At 66.9% G+C, this 16,399-nt stretch overlaps 3 protein-coding genes across 4 annotated transcripts; all 3 read left to right on the top strand.

The window, feature by feature from the left end:
- The first annotated feature begins 2,218 nt into the window (after positions 1–2,218).
- Positions 2,219–5,345, top strand: GRWD1 (glutamate rich WD repeat containing 1). Its single transcript, XM_074307381.1, has 7 exons — positions 2,219–2,505; positions 2,625–2,742; positions 3,349–3,508; positions 3,599–3,812; positions 3,929–4,071; positions 4,314–4,514; positions 4,874–5,345. The coding sequence occupies exons 1-7, from the start codon at positions 2,343–2,345 to the stop codon at positions 5,192–5,194; spliced, it is 1,320 nt and encodes a 439-aa protein (XP_074163482.1). The 5' UTR covers positions 2,219–2,342; the 3' UTR covers positions 5,195–5,345.
- Positions 5,346–6,085: 740 nt separating this feature from the next.
- On the top strand, positions 6,086–9,722 carry KCNJ14 (potassium inwardly rectifying channel subfamily J member 14). Its single transcript, XM_074307383.1, has 3 exons — positions 6,086–6,168; positions 7,732–8,463; positions 9,000–9,722. The coding sequence occupies exons 2-3, from the start codon at positions 7,756–7,758 to the stop codon at positions 9,600–9,602; spliced, it is 1,311 nt and encodes a 436-aa protein (XP_074163484.1). The 5' UTR covers positions 6,086–6,168; positions 7,732–7,755; the 3' UTR covers positions 9,603–9,722.
- Positions 9,723–12,165: 2,443 nt separating this feature from the next.
- On the top strand, positions 12,166–16,138 carry CYTH2 (cytohesin 2). Of its 2 annotated transcripts, none has more exons than XM_074308131.1 (12): positions 12,166–12,443; positions 12,897–13,044; positions 13,289–13,355; positions 13,429–13,547; positions 13,617–13,697; positions 13,823–13,935; positions 14,019–14,167; positions 14,504–14,615; positions 15,210–15,286; positions 15,380–15,451; positions 15,586–15,739; positions 15,807–16,138. In XM_074308131.1, exons 1-12 carry the CDS (start codon positions 12,425–12,427, stop codon positions 15,893–15,895), a joined length of 1,200 nt encoding a protein of 399 aa, XP_074164232.1. In that variant the 5' UTR covers positions 12,166–12,424; the 3' UTR covers positions 15,896–16,138. The 2 variants fall into 2 exon arrangements, with proteins under 2 accessions (XP_074164232.1, XP_074164231.1); XM_074308130.1 differs by having other exon boundaries at positions 12,269–12,443; positions 12,897–13,070; positions 13,258–13,355; positions 15,586–15,740; positions 15,809–16,138.
- The last annotated feature ends 261 nt before the right edge of the window (positions 16,139–16,399 follow it).

Genomic DNA, 16,399 nt, shown 5'->3' on the forward strand with positions numbered 1-16,399 from the left:
TGTAATCCCGGACATCCTCCCAGACCACGCGGCCCCTCCCCTCCCAGTGACTGACCTCCAGTGTCCAACCTCACAACCCCCAGGCCTGGGCCCAGAAAGCCCACCCAGCCCCACCCTGCAGCAGGGGAGGGACCGGGCCGGGGGGGGGGGGGGCTCAGGGGTCCAACCCCAACGGAATAAATCGAGTTTTTATGCCTCCTCAACCCAGAGCCCTGGACTCCTCCTCTTGTGCACTGGACAGCCAAAGCCAAAGGGAGCGGCCCGAGGGGCAGACAGGGAGGTCAGGAGGAGACGGGGACAGAGAATGGAGGGAGAGACAGAGACGGGGGGAGAGACAGAGAGAGAGACACAGAGAGACAGAGAGAGACACACAGAGACAGAGACAGGGGGAGAGACAGAGACAGGGGGAGAGACAGAGAGAGAGAGACACAGAGACAGAGACAGGGGGAGAGACAGAGACAGGGGGAGAGAGAGAGAGAGACACAGAGACAGAGAGACAGAGACGGGGGAGAGACAGAGAGAGACACAGAGAGACAGAGAGAGACACAGAGACTGAGAGATACAGAGAGAGGGAGAGAGACAGAGACAGAGAGAGGGAGAGAGACAGAGACAGGACAGAGGACAGAGACAGAGACACAGAGAGACACAGAGACAGGGGGAGAGACAGAGGGAGAGAGACACAGAGACAGGGGGAGAGACACAGAGAGACAGAGAGAGACACAGAGACAGGGGGAGAGACAGAGAGAGGGACAGAGACAGAGACGGGGAGAGACAGAGAGAGGGAGAGATTCAGAGACAGGGAGAGAGACACAGAGACAGAGACAGGGAGAGAGACAAAGAGAGGGAGAGATTCAGAGACAGGGAGAGATAAAGGGGGAGAGAGGCAGAGACAGGGAGAGATAAAGGGGGAGAGAGGCAGAGACAGAGACAGGGGGAGAGACACAGAGAGACAGAGAGAGACACAGAGACAGGGGGAGAGACAGAGAGAGGGAGAGAGACAGAGAGACAGAGACGGGGGGAGAGAGACAGAGACAGGGGGAGAGAGAGAGAGAGAGACACAGAGACAGAGACAGGGGGAGAGACAGAGAGAGACAGAGACAGGGGGAGAGACAGAGAGAGGGAGAGAGACAGAGAGACAGAGACGGGGGGAGAGAGACAGAGACAGGGGGAGAGACAGAGAGAGGGAGAGATTCAGAGACAGAGAGAGAGACACAGAGACGGGGGGGGAGAGACAGAGAGACAGGGAGAGACACAGAGAGAGGGAGAGAGACACAGAGACAGAGACAGGGGGAGAGACACAGAGAGAGACACAGAGACAGGGGGAGAGACAGAGAGAGGGACAGAGACAGAGACGGGGAGAGAGACAAAGAGAGGGAGAGATTCAGAGACAGAGACAGGGAGAGATAAAGGGGGAGAGAGGCAGAGACAGACAGGGAGAGATAAAGGGGGAGAGAGGCAGAGACAGGGGGAGAGACAGCACAGAGGGAGGGAGGGTGAGAGAAAGACAAAGAGGAGGAGCGAGGGGGGGCGGGGAGCTGGGACACACGCGCCCCTGTGGGACCTCGGGAATCGTCCGGAGTGCCCCAGAAACTTGCCCCAGGGCCTGGGGGAGGGGGCTCCTGTGGAAGGCGGGCCCGCAGCAGCGCGGCGGGGGCGATGGCGCCCGCTGAGGACTGCGGCACCCAAAGGTCCCGGGCACAGGGGATACCCGGCGGACTGAAAAGGCTGGGGGCGGGGCCCAGAGGTGAGCCGCAAGCCCCGCCCCCGTGGGCTCGGGTGGGGGCAGAGTGCGGGAAGCTCGGGCAGGGGGGCTGGGGGCGGGCGTCACGTTCGGGGCGCGCGCGGGTCAGGCGGCCACGAGCCCGGCGCAGCAGGGGAGCCCCGGGCCGGAGGTGGGGGCACCCCAGGGAGGCCGGCCTGAGGGAGGAGGAGGGAGGGTCCGGGCCGATCGGAGGGACGTGGGAGGGCGCCAGCTGAGCCGGCCGGAGAGGGAGAGGTGGCGGGAACCTGGGGGAGAGCCGGACCGCGGCGTCCGAGGCCGCGGGGGCAGCTTAGGGGAAAGGATGAGGTCAGAAGTCAGCTTGGGAGAGGACAAAATGGAGGCACTAATGGGGCTCCCCAAAAAGAAGGGAGCTGGAAGACGTGCTCCAGGCCGCCCTGCACCTGGGAAACCCCCGGGCTTTCTGCCTGTACTCGAGGAGGGGCGGAGGCGGGGAAAAGAAAGCGGGCTTCCGTGGCTCCTCTCTCCCTCCGAACTACGACGCCCGGCATGCTGCGCGCGACCGTCGCCATGGTGACGCGAGAGGAGGCGGAGCTCGGGTATCTGCCGCGCAGACTCCAAGATGGCGGCGCGCAAGGGTTCCGGTCGCACGTGTAAAGGGAAGGCCAAGACGCCGAGCAGTCCGCCGCGTGTCTACCTCCCGGGTCGGGGTCCGCCGCTGCAGGAAGACGAGGAGCTGGTGCGGGACCAGGAGGCCTACGTGCTGTACCACCGCGCCCAGACCGGTGCGGCCAGGGGGGCGGAGGGAGGGGGGGACGTGGGGAGCGCTGGGGAGGGCGGAGACGGGCGGAGGGGGAGGGGCGGGCGGGGTCCTCGGCCCTGAGCCCCTTCTCCCTCCTGGCAGGCTCGCCATGCCTCAGCTTCGACGTGGTCCGGGACCAGCTGGGGGACTCCCGCAGCGACTTCCCCCTGAGCCTGTACTTGTGCGCGGGGACCCAGGCGCCCAGCGCTCAGAGCAATCGGTGGGTGGGGAGCCCCCCACGCCCCCGCGTGTGGTTTGGGAGCCCCCCCCCCAGGGATGCCCGTGCATGGGAAGCCCCCCCACGCCCCCGCGTGTGGTTTGGGAGCCCCCCAGGGATGCCCCCGCGCGTGTGGGTCAGACACCCCCGTGGGGGGGGCGGCCCTGCGTGTGGTTTGGGAGCCCCCCCCCCAGGGATGCCCGTGCATGGGAAGCCCCCCATGCCCCCTCGTGTGGTTTGGGAGACCCCAGGGATGCCCCCCCCATGCCCCCTCGTGTGGTTTGGGAGCCCCCCAGGGATGCACCCCCATGCCCCCTCGTGTGGTTTGGGAGCCCCCCAGGGATGCCCCCCCATGCCCCCTCGTGTGGTTTGGGAGCCCCCCAGGGATGCCCCCCCATGCCCCCTCGTGTGGTTTGGGAGCCCCCCAGGGATGCCCCCCCATGCCCCCTCGTGTGGTTTGGGAGCCCCCCAGGGATGCCCCCCCATGCCCCCTCGTGTGGTTTGGGAGCCCCCCAGGGATGCCCGTGCATGGGAAGCCCCCCCCATGCTCCTGCACGTGGGTCAGACCCCTCCGTCCAGGACTGGCCTTGACTCCCGACCCCCCCCCAGGCTGATGGTAATGAGGATGCACAACCTGCACGGGACCCCCAAAAGGGAGGCCTCGGAGGACAGTGAGAGCGAAAGCGAGGACGAGGACGAGGAGGAGGAGAAGAAGCCCCAGCTGGAGCTGGCCATGGTCCCCCACTACGGAGCCATTAACCGAGTCCGGGTAAGCCGCTTCTGGGGCTGGCCGAGGGGCTTGCTGGGGTCCTCGTGGGCGGCCGGGCCACCTAACCCTTCTCCCCTCCCCTCCCCTCAGGTTGCATGGCTCGGGGAGACCCCTGTGGCGGGGGTGTGGTCTGAGAAGGGCCAGGTGGAGGTGTTTTCCCTTCGCAGGCCCCTGGAGGCGGTGGATGACCCCCACGTGCTGGCAGCCTTCCTGAGGGAGGAGCAGGCCCACACCCGGCCCCTGTTCGCCTTCGCCGGCCACATGGCCGAGGGCTTTGCCCTGGACTGGTCTCCCCGGGTGCCCGGTGAGACCCTGAGCAGGACGCGGGGAGGGGGGGTCGGAGAAAAGTGGGAGCAATAAGGGGGTGACAGCCAAGGAGAGTCTTTGGGGGGCCGTACGATGGGACTCTCTGGACCGCAGGTCGCCTGCTGACGGGGGATTGTCAGAAAAACATTCACCTCTGGACGCCCACGGACGGGGGCTCCTGGCACGTGGACCAGCGGCCCTTCGCCGCCCACTCCCGCTCGGTGGAGGATCTGCAGTGGTCGCCGACCGAGGACACGGTGAGGGGGCGGGGAGCACGCACTCGTCTGGTACCTGCGGTGGGCCATGCTTTACTCTCACGGGATCCTCACAAAGACACTAGTGAGATTCACGTTTGACAGTCGAGGAAACTGAGGCAGGAGAGGTGAATTGACTTGCCGGGGATTCCACAGCTGGAAAGCATCTGAGGTTCTGTACACTGTGGCGCCCCCTCATGGCCTCGGGGAAGAGACAGAGTCCTAAAGGCCCCCCTTCCCCCCAGGTCTTCGCGTCGTGCTCCGCGGATGCCTCCATCCGAATATGGGACGTCCGGGCAGCGCCGAGCCGGGCCTGCATGCTCACGGCCCCCGCCGCCCACGACGCGGACGTCAACGTCATCAGCTGGAGCCGGAGGGAGACGTCCTTCCTGCTCAGCGGGGGCGACGATGGCGCCCTCAAGGTCTGGGATCTCAGGCAGTTCACGGTGAGTCCCCGGGGTACGGGCGCTGCCGGGAGGGCCTTCGCTGAGGGCGGCTCCGATGCTCTGATTTTGGCGTGTGCCGGTGTATACATGTGGTGCATATATGTGTGCACGCTGGTGTGGTGCAGACATGTGATGTATGCATGTGTGTGTGTGTGCTAGCGTGGCGTATGTGCCTCGGGGGCCGGCCTGGGTGACTTTGTGGGTGACTTTGGACCAGTCGCTCCCATCCCCTCTGGGACTCGGCGGTGCGTTGGTCTGCCGGACCCGAGGCTTCTGGGAAGTTGCCCACGGGGCCTTTGCCTCGCTCGACCCGGGCAGGAGGGAGCCCCCGGCCTGACGGACCCCCCCTCGCCCTGCAGGCCGGTGCCCCCGTGGCCACCTTCAAGCAGCACGTGGCGCCCGTGACTTCTGTTGAGTGGCACCCACAGGACGGCGGGGTCTTTGCGGCGGCCGGGGCGGACGACCAGCTGACTCAGTGGGATTTGGCGGTGGAACGGGACCCGGAGGTGGGCGACACAGAGGAGGCAGACCCCCTGGTGGCTGGGCTCCCCCAGCAGCTGCTCTTCGTTCACCAGGGCGAGACGGACATCAAGGAGCTGCACTGGCACCCCCAGTGCCCGGGCGTCCTCATCAGCACGGCCCTGTCGGGGTTCACCGTCTTCCGCACCATCAGTGTCTGAGCCTGAGGCCCCCATGCAGCTCAGGGCATTCAGGGTGGACTGCTCCCCAACTCCCACCAGCTGAGATGGCGCTTGGCTTCCTGGGCTGGGGGGGGTGCTGAGAGGGGTCCGGAAATGGTGCACACGTGATCAATAAAGTCAGAGAACGAAGGCTTGGTCTGCAGTGATTGTGGCCCAGGGCCTAGTCTCCATTTCTGCTCCTGACCTCCCCCCCATCCTGTTTCTGGCCTCCTCTCCTGTTCCTCTCCCCGAGCCCCCAATCCTTGCTGTCCCTCTAGCCCCTTTTCTTCTCCCTCTCTGTCTCTGTGCTCTCTTCCTCTTTCCATCTCTGTGTATCTCTCTGTGTCTCCCTGTTTTCCCCTCCCTCCTTCTCTTCCTGTTTCTGTATATGTCTGTCTCTGTGTCTCCCCCCTGTCTGCCTCTCCCCTTCCTTTTCCTCTCTCTCCCCTCTTCCTTCCCTCCCTCCCTCCCTTTCTGTTCCCCTCTTCCTTCCTGTCTCAGCATCTCTCTTCTGTCTCTGTCCCTGGGTGTTTGTCTCCAGCGTTTCTGTGTCTCTGAGTGTCCCCGCCCCCATCTTCCTAGGTGGCTCCCTCCCCATTTCCAAGTCTCTCCCGCTGGCTCCAGCCCGGACAGCCGCCTCCTCTCCCCCCTCCCCCCCACCTCTGACCGGGTCCTTTTCTTGGCTCCTGGGTATCATTTCCGTCCCTTCCAACTTTCTCCAGAGCCAGGCTCGGGGCCAGCTCCGACTCCCCTCCCCCGGCCTGGCTCCCCCTCTGCGGCTCCCTGAGCTGGCCCCGCCCCCCCATCCTCCTAAGGCTGCTTTGATCCCTGCCTGAGAGTCACCCAGAGCTCGCTCGGACACTCCCCCCTCCCCCCCCTGCCCCACAGATGTTCTCTGTCCAGGGAGCTGGGCCCATGACACGGGGCGCAGAGGAGATCCTGCCGAGTGGGATGGGGGCCGCCGGCCCCGGCAGGTAAGGGGGGCTCAGGCTCGGGGGCGTCTGCTCGCCTGGCTGGCTCTGTACCCACCTGTTTGTCTTTGCCCGCATCCCTTCTGCTCCTTCCTCTGCCTCGCCATGGGGGGTGGCTCTGCCCACCCTGGAGGGGCCCTCGAGGTTCCTCTTCCTCCCGGGGGTAATTCTGGCTCTCCCCTGCTGGCTGTGGGCGAGCCGGTCTCCCAGCGGCTCCCTGTTGGCACTGGGCTTCCTGTTGCCTCTCCGCATCTCGCCAGCCTGGCCTCTGCATCTCTGCCTCTGTGAGAGCTCATCCTCTGTCCCTCACGGGGTGACATCTGTCCCCTGCATCCTTAGCCCCCTTGCTGTGTGCCATATGTCTCCCTGGCCCCCTGACTGTCATATCCCCTTCATCCCTGTCCCCCCGGCTGGGTGACATCTGTCTCCCTAGCTGGCTGACATGTCCCCCGCATCCCTGGCCTCCTGGCTGGCTGTCATACATCTGTCTTCATCATCCCTAGCTTCCTTGGTGTGTTACATCTGTCTCCCCATCTCCCCGGCTGTGTGACATCTGCCCCCTGCATCCCTGTTCCCTTGGCTGTGTGACATCTGACCCCTGTCTCCCTGTCCCCCCGGCTGTCTTACACCTGCCCCCTGCATCCCTGTCCCCCCCCCCTCCCCGCTGTGTTACACCTGCCCCCTGCATCCCTGTCCCCCCCCTCCCCACTGTGTTACACCTGCCCCCTGCATCCCTGTCCCCCCCCTCCCCACTGTGTTACACCTGCCCCCTGCATCCCTGTCCCCCCCCTCCCCGCTGTGTTACACCTGCCCCCTGCATCCCTGTCCCCCCCCCCTCCCCGCTGTGTTACACCTGCCCCCTGCATCCCTGTCCCCCCCCTCCCCACTGTGTTACACCTGCCCCCTGCATCCCTGTCCCCCCCCTCCCCGCTGTGTTACACCTGCCCCCTGCATCCCTGTCCCCCCCCCCCTCCCCGCTGTGTTACACCTGCCCCCTGCATCCCTGTCCCCCCCCCCTCCCCGCTGTGTTACACCTGCCCCCTGCATCCCTGTCCCCCCCCCCTCCCCGCTGTGTTACACCTGCCCCCTGCATCCCTGTCCCCCCCCCCCCCCCGCTGTGTTACACCTGCCCCCTGCATCCCTGTCCCCCCCCCCTCCCCGCTGTGTTACACCTGCCCCCTGCATCCCTGCCCCCCCCCCCTGTGTTACACCTGCCCCCTGCATCCCCGGCCCTCTTGTCTCTGCCCATCTCTGCCTTGCTGGGGGGGGGGGGAGGGGCAGGCCTACCTGTCCCCAGATTAGATATTGACTTTGACATGAAATTGTCATCCCCTAAGCCGAGTCTCGGCCGAATATGGAAACATAAGCTGCTCCCGCCGCTGGGTGGGGGGGTCGGGGGCACCGGACGTCAGGCCCAGGGCCGCCCCGTCCGGCACCACGTGGCAGGGAGGGAGGCCCTCTGTGCCAGTGGCAGAGCCCGGAGGCCGGGTGGCAGAAGGGGCCCGGAGCCCCGGGGGGTCATGGGCTTGGGGGTCGGCGGTCTTCACGCGCCTCCTGCCCCCACAGGTGCCCTGCCGCCCGCTAGCCCCCATGGGGGTGTCCGGCGTCCTGAGGCGCCTGAGCGGCGTCCCGCACTCGGCCGAGGACGTCCTGGGGGAGGAAGGCGGCCTGGCCTGCCGCAACGGGCGCTCCCCCGGGGGCGCTGAGGCGGGCCTGGGCTCCCGGCGCCGGGGCCGCTTCGTCAAGAAGGACGGCCACTGCAACGTGCGCTTCGTCCACCTGGGGGAGCACGGCGCGCGCTACCTCAGCGACCTGTTCACCACCTGCGTGGACGTGCGCTGGCGCTGGATGTGCCTCCTCTTCTCGTGCTCCTTCGTGCTGTCCTGGCTGCTGTTCGGCCTGGCCTTCTGGCTCATCGCGTCCCTGCACGGGGACCTCTCGGCGCCGCCGCCGCCCGCGCCCTGCTTCTCGCAGGTGGGCAGCTTCCTGGCCGCCTTCCTCTTCGCGCTCGAGACGCAGACGTCCATCGGCTACGGCGTGCGCAGCGTGACGGAGGAGTGCCCGGCCGCCGTGGTGGCCGTGGTGCTGCAGTGCATCGCGGGCTGCGTGCTGGACGCCTTCGTGGTGGGCGCCATCATGGCCAAGATCGCCAAGCCCAAGAAGCGCAACGAGACGCTGGTGTTCAGCGAGAACGCCGTCGTGGCCCTGCGCGACCACCGCCTCTGCCTCATGTGGCGCGTGGGCAACCTGCGGCGCAGCCACCTGGTGGAGGCCCACGTGCGCGCGCAGCTGCTGCAGGTGAGCGCGCTGGGGGAGCGGGCCGCGCCCTGGGGCGGGGGCCGAGGGGCGGGACCGGGGCGCCAGGCTGGGGCTGCCCCGGGCCCCTTGGCTGGAGCCCGCCCTGGAGCGCTGGGGCTCTAGGCCTAGGCCTCCTTGGGGGGTCCCGATGCTGCTGGTTCTCCCGGTATGGAAGCAGCCCTCCGCTGCTTGGCCATAGTCTAGTGTCCCGGGTCCTCTGGGTCCGGGGTCACCAGCTGCAGGGCGCGGGCCCGCCTCCGGCCGGAGGCATTGTGAGGCTGGGGAAAGAGACCTTCCCTGGGAGTCCGGGGGAGGCGGCCGCCCCCACGGTGCCGCTCCTCTGTCTGGCGCCCCGGAGTGTGTCCCCCCCCATCTCCGGTCTCTGATCCCGCCCCGCCTGCCTCCCCGACGCCCCGTGTGTGCCCCTCCCCCCCTCCATCTCGGTTTCGGTCTCTGATCCCGGCGGGCCTCCCCGACGCCCCGTGTGTGCCCCCCCCCATCTCCGGTCTCTGATCCCGCCCCGCCTGCCTCCCCAGCCTCGGGTCACCCCAGAAGGCGAGTACATCCCCCTGGATCACCAGGACGTGGACGTGGGATTCGACGGGGGCACGGACCGCATCTTCCTGGTGTCCCCCATCACCATCGTGCACGAGATCGACGCGTCCAGCCCCCTGTACGAGATGGGCCGGGCGGAGCTGGCGCAGGCGGACTTCGAGCTGGTGGTCATCCTGGAGGGCATGGTGGAAGCCACGGCCATGACCACGCAGTGCCGCTCCTCCTACCTGCCGGGGGAGCTCCTGTGGGGCCACCTCTTCGAGCCCGTGCTCTTCCAGAGAGGGGCCCACTACGAGGTGGACTACCGCCACTTTCACCGAACCTATGAGGTGCCGGGGACCCCCGTGTGCAGTGCCCGGGAGCTGGATGAGAGGCGGGCCCTGGGGGACAGCGACAGCCCCGGGCCCAAGGGGGGCCTGCCCGGAGCCCTGGCTGCCTTCTGCTACGAGAACGAGGTGGCCCTCAGCTGCTGCCAGGAGGAGGAGGAGGTGGAGGAGGAGAGGGGGGACGGCCAGGCGGAGGCCAGCCCCCGGGCCCCCACCCCGCCTCTGCCCCCATCCCCCGAACTGGCCTCCCCTCCTTGAGGGACAGCAGGCGGGGCTGGGGGACGGCAATTCCCCATGTCATGGAGCTTGGCATGTAGTCCCTGGCGGGGGAGGCGCTGGAATGGAGGCCCAGGGTCTCCCCGAGAGGCCCAGAACCCCTTCCCTGGGGCCTAGGCTAGGATGGATGGGGAAGCAGTGCATGGTGCCTGGACCCTGGACCGGAGGAAAGGCGGGGCGGCCTTGGGGGTAGAACCTTCTGGACTAATTGGCAGCCCCTTCTCCCCACTTTCCCAGCATGGGGGGTGAGCCCCCCCCACATCCCTCGACCCTCCCTCCTCTTTCTCCTTCCAGCCCTTCCCTTCTGGGCTCAATCCTGCCTGGAGTCCAAGAGGCTGGGACTGGCCAGGATTGTTCCAGACACCCCCACACCCTCAGGAAGAGAAGGGGGCCCAGGAAGCCCACTGACTCAGGCCCAGTGTGGGGAGAGGAGGCCCACGAGGAGGCGGGCCTGGCCTCCAGGCCGAGCCGGGGCCACCCAAAGGAGCAGGTGTCTGTCCCCAGAGTGCTGTGCTTATACACCCACCTCCACATAAGTATATAGAGAATATTCTCCCTCGTTCCCCCGACTGCTGCAGAAGGGCTGGGCGGGCGCCCTGGCCCAGGAGGGAGGGCGCCCGGGGCAGGCCGGGCACGGCCGCCCCCTTCCTGCTGCTTTTGCCTGTTAACCCGAGGGGGTTGGGATGTGTTCCCCCCGGGGCTGTGCCAGCTGGGCGCCCCGGGATCCCGGGCTCGCAGGGACTGTTCTGGAAGGCCCGGAGCAAAGCAGCTGGCGCTCCTGGGAGGACCTGGCGTGGCCTCTGGCCACCGGGAAGGCTGCAGCATGAGTCACCCCAGCCCGAGCTGCTGCGCAGGGCCCAGGCCCCGGCTGGCCCGCCCTGCCTTGCCCCTGCCCAGGCTCTGGGACAAGTGTGGGGGACGCTGAAGGATCCCGGGGTCTTTCCCACCATTGTTTGGGGGGTGGAGGGAACCTCCTCCCCCCTCCCCCCCAATAAAGAGTTATGAAGCCATTAACGTGTGTGTGCTTGGGTGGGAGGGGCACAGTCCCGCCCGCTGGCCCAGTGCCTCATTTCCCTGAGTGTGCCCAGGGAGAGGTGCCAGCCTGCAGGAGAGGCGGGAGCCAGGGCAGAGGGAGGAAGCCCCCTCCCCCTGCCGCTCAGACCTTGGGGCTCCCTTCCCCCCTGCCTCAGGTCTCCGCTCTTTTCTATCCCACCACCCATCCCAGGGCCCAAAGGGCGCAGTCTGCCTTCCCCATCCCCCCTCTCCCCAACCTCCTGAGGTCCCTTTGATCCCTGGGAAGCCCTGTCCCCGACCTCCCCTCCCCCCCCTGGCCTGTGGCCTTTATCCACCAGTAACCCCGATAAGGACCGGATGGAATTAATTAGTCAGGTGGCCTCAGGATTGTAGGGGGAGGGAAGGTGGGAGGGAGGGCTTTGCGATGGGTGGGGGTCTCTGAGGATGCCCGGGCGGGGTCAGGAGCTGGCCTGAGGTGGGGAGGGCGCCGAAGGAGGGCTGGGACCCCCTTTTGGGGACAGGGACGGGGGCCGAGGGCTTCCGACGTGCTGAAGGTCAGAACGGGGACAGAAAAGGGATTAAGAAGCAGGGACAGTTTCCACCACTAATCCCCGGGGGAAGCTGACCCCCCCAGGCTTTCAGGCCAGTCATCTGGGGCGAGGAGGGGCGGGGCACAGCCCGCTCCTTGCCTCTTTTTTCCCTCCCACAGAAAAGAACACTAATTCAGAGGACCGAGTTCAAGTCCCACGCTTCCTGGTCCTGTTTCCTCATTTATACACAAGGGAATTGGATTAGATGGCCCGAGATTCCCATGGGGAGCCTCCGCGGCTCCTGCCCGCGAGCGTGGGGCCTGAGAAGGGCAGGGGTCTGAGGAGGTGGTCTGGGCCCACTCCCTTATTTTGGACCGGGGAAACTGAGTCTCGGAAATGTGGGCTGCTCGGGGCTCCCGGGCAGGTTGGAAGTTCAACCTGTGCTGAGGATGACGTGGGAAAGTAGTGAGCCGGGGGCAGGAGGGAGAAGGGAGGGGAAGGAGGCGAGGACAGCTCCAGGAGGGGAGGAGCTTGATTGAGAAGAGACGGAGCTCAGCAAATAGAAGTTGGAGGAGAAGGGGAGGGGCCGGAGAATGGGTGGAGTCTACAAGAGAAGGGAAAGGGCAGAGACCACGCCCTCCTCCACAGCCTTCAGCTGTTGCTAAGCAACAGAAGTTCTCTCTCTCTCTCCCCCCCCTTTCCGAACCGAAGCTGTGATTCCCCCCCACAACACTCGAGCTTTAAGAGGAAGACACGCCCCCTTCGTTTGTCTCGAGGCCTTCTCACGCAGGCGCAGTTGCCTTTGTCCGTCTCAAGCCAAAGCTTTCTCTTGTCAGCTCCCTGTCACTTTTTTCGGGGGCGGAACCTTTAGCTCCTTTGTGCAACCGCCCACCTAAGGGGGGGCCCCCAACTTTCATTGGGGTCTGACGTGGAGGCGTGGCCATGAGACCCTTCCATCGAGTTTCTATTGGGTCGCTCGACCCACCCGCCCCTTGTCCACCGAGGCAACGCGGCCGCCTCACGCCCCGCCTCCTTTCGGCTTCATTGGTCCAGGAGACCCGCCCCTCGACGGCCATTGGGCGCACAGAAGCCGAGCTCAGGTTTCCCATTGGCCGGGGGGCGGCCTCACACGAGAGCGGAGGCGGTGGCGGCGGCGGCCCCGGGAGCGGGCCGAAGGGGCTGAGCGTAGCCCCAAGGACCCGCCGGAGAACCGGCGGCCCGAGTCACGCTGCGGGCCCGCTCCGGGCTGCCTCAGCCACCATGGAGGACGGAGTCTATGGTGAGGCGAGCTCGGAGCTAGCTCCGGGGGCCGGGGGGCCGGGAGGGGACGGGACGTTCCATTCCATTGTTCAGGACGATACCATTTCCGGCCGGCGCAGGGGGGCCGTGGTCGAAACCATTCCTGGGCGAGTCCATTTCCCTGCCTTTGGAACGTACTATCCCGGGCTCTCGTGGGGCGTTGCCTTTGGCTCGGGAGAGACTATTCATCTTGGAAGGGGGAATCATCCAGGAAAGATGAAGGCCAGGGAGGAGTTAGGAGAGGGAGACAAACACGTGGGGACCAGCGCGAAGATCGGTGCCCTCTCTTCCCATTCCCAGACGTAGTTTTAGCGTTAGGCCGCTCTGCCTCAGTTTCCCCCGGAGACCTTGGGCACTCAAGGAGTGTCACCCCCGCGCGCTCGCATGGCGCCGCGTGCCCCCCGCCCGGCCCTCAGCCCCCCGTGTCCCGCAGTGCCCCCGGACCTGACCCCCGAGGAGCGCCTGGAGCTGGAGAGCATCCGCCGGCGCAAACAGGAGCTGCTGGTGGAGATCCAGCGCCTCCGCGATGAGCTCAGCGAGGCCATGAGCGAGGTCGAGGGGCTGGAAGCCAACGAGGGCAGGTGGGAGCGCGGCCGCCCCCGCCCTGGTGTCCCCCCAACTCAGCACCGTCCGGCATACAGCCGGCGCTTAATCAATGCCTGCTGACCTCTCTGGGAACCGGGCCCCAGCCCCAGGGGAGAATGGGGGGAGGGGCCCAGAGCCTGACTCCAGCCCCGCGGGAGCCCCAGCGGGGGGGGGGGGGGGGGGGGCGCCCGGGCGCCCGGGCGCCCCAGCCGCTCACGGCTCCCGCTCTCCCCTTGGCAGTAAGACCCTGCAGAGGAACCGCAAGATGGCCATGGGGAGGAAGAAGTTCAACATGGATCCCAAGAAGGTGCCGGGGTGCGGTGGTGGGCGTGGGGGGGGGAGAGCCCTGGGACCCCCCCTCACTCCCAGTGCCTCCCCAGGGAATACAGTTCCTGGTGGAAAACGAGCTGCTCCAGAACACCCCGGAGGAGATCTCCCGCTTCCTGTACAAGGGCGAGGGCCTCAACAAGACGGCCATCGGCGACTACCTGGGCGAGCGGTAAGGGCAGCCCGGGGCGGGGGGCGGGGCTCCCCTCCCGGGGCTCACGGGTCCCCTTTCTCCCCCCAGGGAGGAGCTGAACCTGGCCGTCCTCCACGCCTTCGTGGACCTGCACGAGTTCACGGACCTCAACCTGGTGCAGGCGCTTAGGTGACCCCGGGACCCCGCCCCCTCCGGGCCCCAGTTCCCTCCCTTATGCCCTGGGGGTGGGGGTGGGGGGCTACTGCGGCTGCCCCTCCCCCAGCGTCCCCCCTCACGGCCCTCCTCCACCTCAGACAGTTCCTGTGGAGCTTCCGCCTTCCCGGGGAGGCCCAGAAGATCGACCGCATGATGGAGGCTTTCGCCCAGCGCTACTGCCTGTGCAACCCGGGCGTCTTCCAGTCCACAGGTGGGCTCCAGCCTCGGGCCGGGGCTGCCGGGGGGAGGGGCGGCTTGGGCCCGCCCAGCCCTGAGTCCCCCCCTCTCGCGCAGACACCTGCTACGTGCTCTCCTTCGCCGTGATCATGCTGAACACCAGCCTCCACAACCCCAACGTGCGGGACAAGCCGGGCGTCGAGAGGTTCATCACCATGAACCGGGGCATCAACAACGGGGGGGACCTGCCCGAGGAGCTGCTCAGGGTGAGGCTGCCCGGGAGCTCCCAGCCTGGGCCCGGGTACCTGCCCCTGCGTGCCCCCCGTAATGCGGGAGCTCCCAGCCTGGGCCCGGGTACCCTCCCCTGCGTGCCCCCCATAACGCGGGAGCTCCCAGCCTGGTCCTTCTCCTCAGGGGGCCCCGGGAGCCCCCAGCCTGGGCCCGGGTACCCTCCCCTGCCTGCCCCCCATAACGCGGGAGCTCCCAGCCTGGGCCTTCTCCTCAGGGTGTCCCCTCTTATCCAAGGATAAGTCCTCTCCTTGGCCTCCCTTGGGGTCCCCCTCTCAGCTGGGGGGCCCTCACGCAGCCCCCCCTTCCCTCAGAACTTGTACGACAGCATCCGCAATGAGCCCTTCAAGATCCCCGAGGACGACGGCAACGACCTCACCCACACCTTCTTCAACCCCGACCGGGAGGGCTGGCTCCTCAAGCTGGGTATGGCGCCGCGGAGGGGCGGCCCTGGGGGGGGAGCGCGGGGCGGGGCGGGAAGGGGGTCTGGGCGGCCCCTCCTCATCTGGACATAACTAGTTTTCTCCATCTCTCTCTCCCCCTCCCCTCCCCCGCCATGTTGCTCCCTCCCGGGCCTTCTGCGCTCCCCCACCCGCCTCGCTCCGTGTGTCCATGGCTGTCTGTCTCTCGGTCTTTGCTTCTCTCTGTGTCTCTTGGGGGGCGCCCCCCTCCCTTGGCCTCCTTCTCCTTGCTGCCTGGTCCTGCTTGTTCTGCCCTCTCCCCCAGGAGGTAGGTACCTGTCTGCTCCTCGCTCCCCTGCCCTTGGCCCCCGGGGAGACGGGCCCGGACCCGGCTTTGGAGACTGGGGGTGGGCGCGCTGTCGGGGTCCCCAGGAGAAGGCGGAGCCGGGGGGGGCTGGGTAGCGGGTCCCCCCTCGCTCTCCCTGCCTCCTCTTCAGGGCTCTGCTCTTCTGCCCTTTGCCCGCCCCCTCCCAGACCCCTCCGGCCCCCCCCTCGTCGTCGTTGGGCCTGACCCGGCCCCCCCTGCTGAGCCCGCCCCCGCCCCCTCCTTCCCTTACAGGGGGCCGGGTGAAGACCTGGAAACGGCGCTGGTTCATCCTCACCGACAACTGTCTCTACTACTTTGAGTACACGACGGTGAGGGGGGCCGCAGCGGGAGGGAGGGCTGGGGGGGGGAGAAGGCCAGATGGGGAGGGGGGGGCTGGGCCTAAGACACCCCTGGCTCCGCAGGACAAGGAACCCCGGGGGATCATCCCCTTGGAGAATCTGAGCATCCGGGAAGTGGAGGATCCTCGGAAGCCGGTGAGCACCCAGCAGCCTCTGCTTCCTGCATCTGTGCCCCCGTGGCTCCTTCTCTGTGGGTCTCTCCCTGGGGCTCCCCTCTCTGTCCCCCCTCCCCCTCCCCGGGACTCCTCTGAGCTCCGTGTCTCCCCCAGAACTGCTTTGAGCTCTACATCCCAAACAACAAGGGGCAGCTGATCAAGGCCTGTAAGACCGAGGCCGACGGGCGCGTGGTGGAGGGCAACCACATGGTCTACCGGATCTCGGCCCCCACGCAGGAGGAGAAGGACGAGTGGATCAAATCCATCAAGTAAGGTTCCGTGGGGGGAGGGGCGGGGGAGGGGCCGGGCCCGTGCTGACCTCTGCCTCCCCTCCCAGGCCGCTGTCAGCGTGGACCCCTTCTACGAGATGCTGGCGGCCCGGAAGAAGAGGATTTCGGTCAAGAAGAAGCAGGAGCAGGCTTGACCCGGGCGGGGGCCTGGCCTGCCTCCCCTGCCCAGCCCGGCCCTGACCCCCCTTCTTTCCCAGAGGCAATAACCCCACTGACCCCGACCTGGCCCCTGGCCCTGCCTTCCACTTATTTATTGGGGGCTGAGGGGCCGGACCCCTGGGTGCCCAACGCCCTCTCTCGGGGCAAAGGAGAATTTTCTACACGTGGTTTCTCTTCATTTATTTGTAATTAATTCATTATTATTATTATTAATATGATGACGGTCGCCACTGTTATTGTCTGATGGGGGAGGCAGCCTGGGCCGGTGTGTGGTGGGAGGGGCTGGAGAGCCTGGAGGGCTGGGGAGACCCAGGAGCCCCTGGGAATCTGGCAGGTCGGGCCTCCTGGGCTGTGGGAAGCGGGAGTCCTTCGCCGCCCCCTCCCCCCCAGCACTCTTCTCTGAGGATCAGCAGAAGGTGGTCCCAGGTGTATGCTGGGAAACTTCCCACGTCGGCCGGGGTGACCCCATGGCCCCCTCT

Source organism: Sminthopsis crassicaudata, chromosome 3 (assembly GCF_048593235.1).
Source record: "Sminthopsis crassicaudata isolate SCR6 chromosome 3, ASM4859323v1, whole genome shotgun sequence".
NCBI lineage: Eukaryota > Metazoa > Chordata > Mammalia > Dasyuromorphia > Dasyuridae > Sminthopsis > Sminthopsis crassicaudata.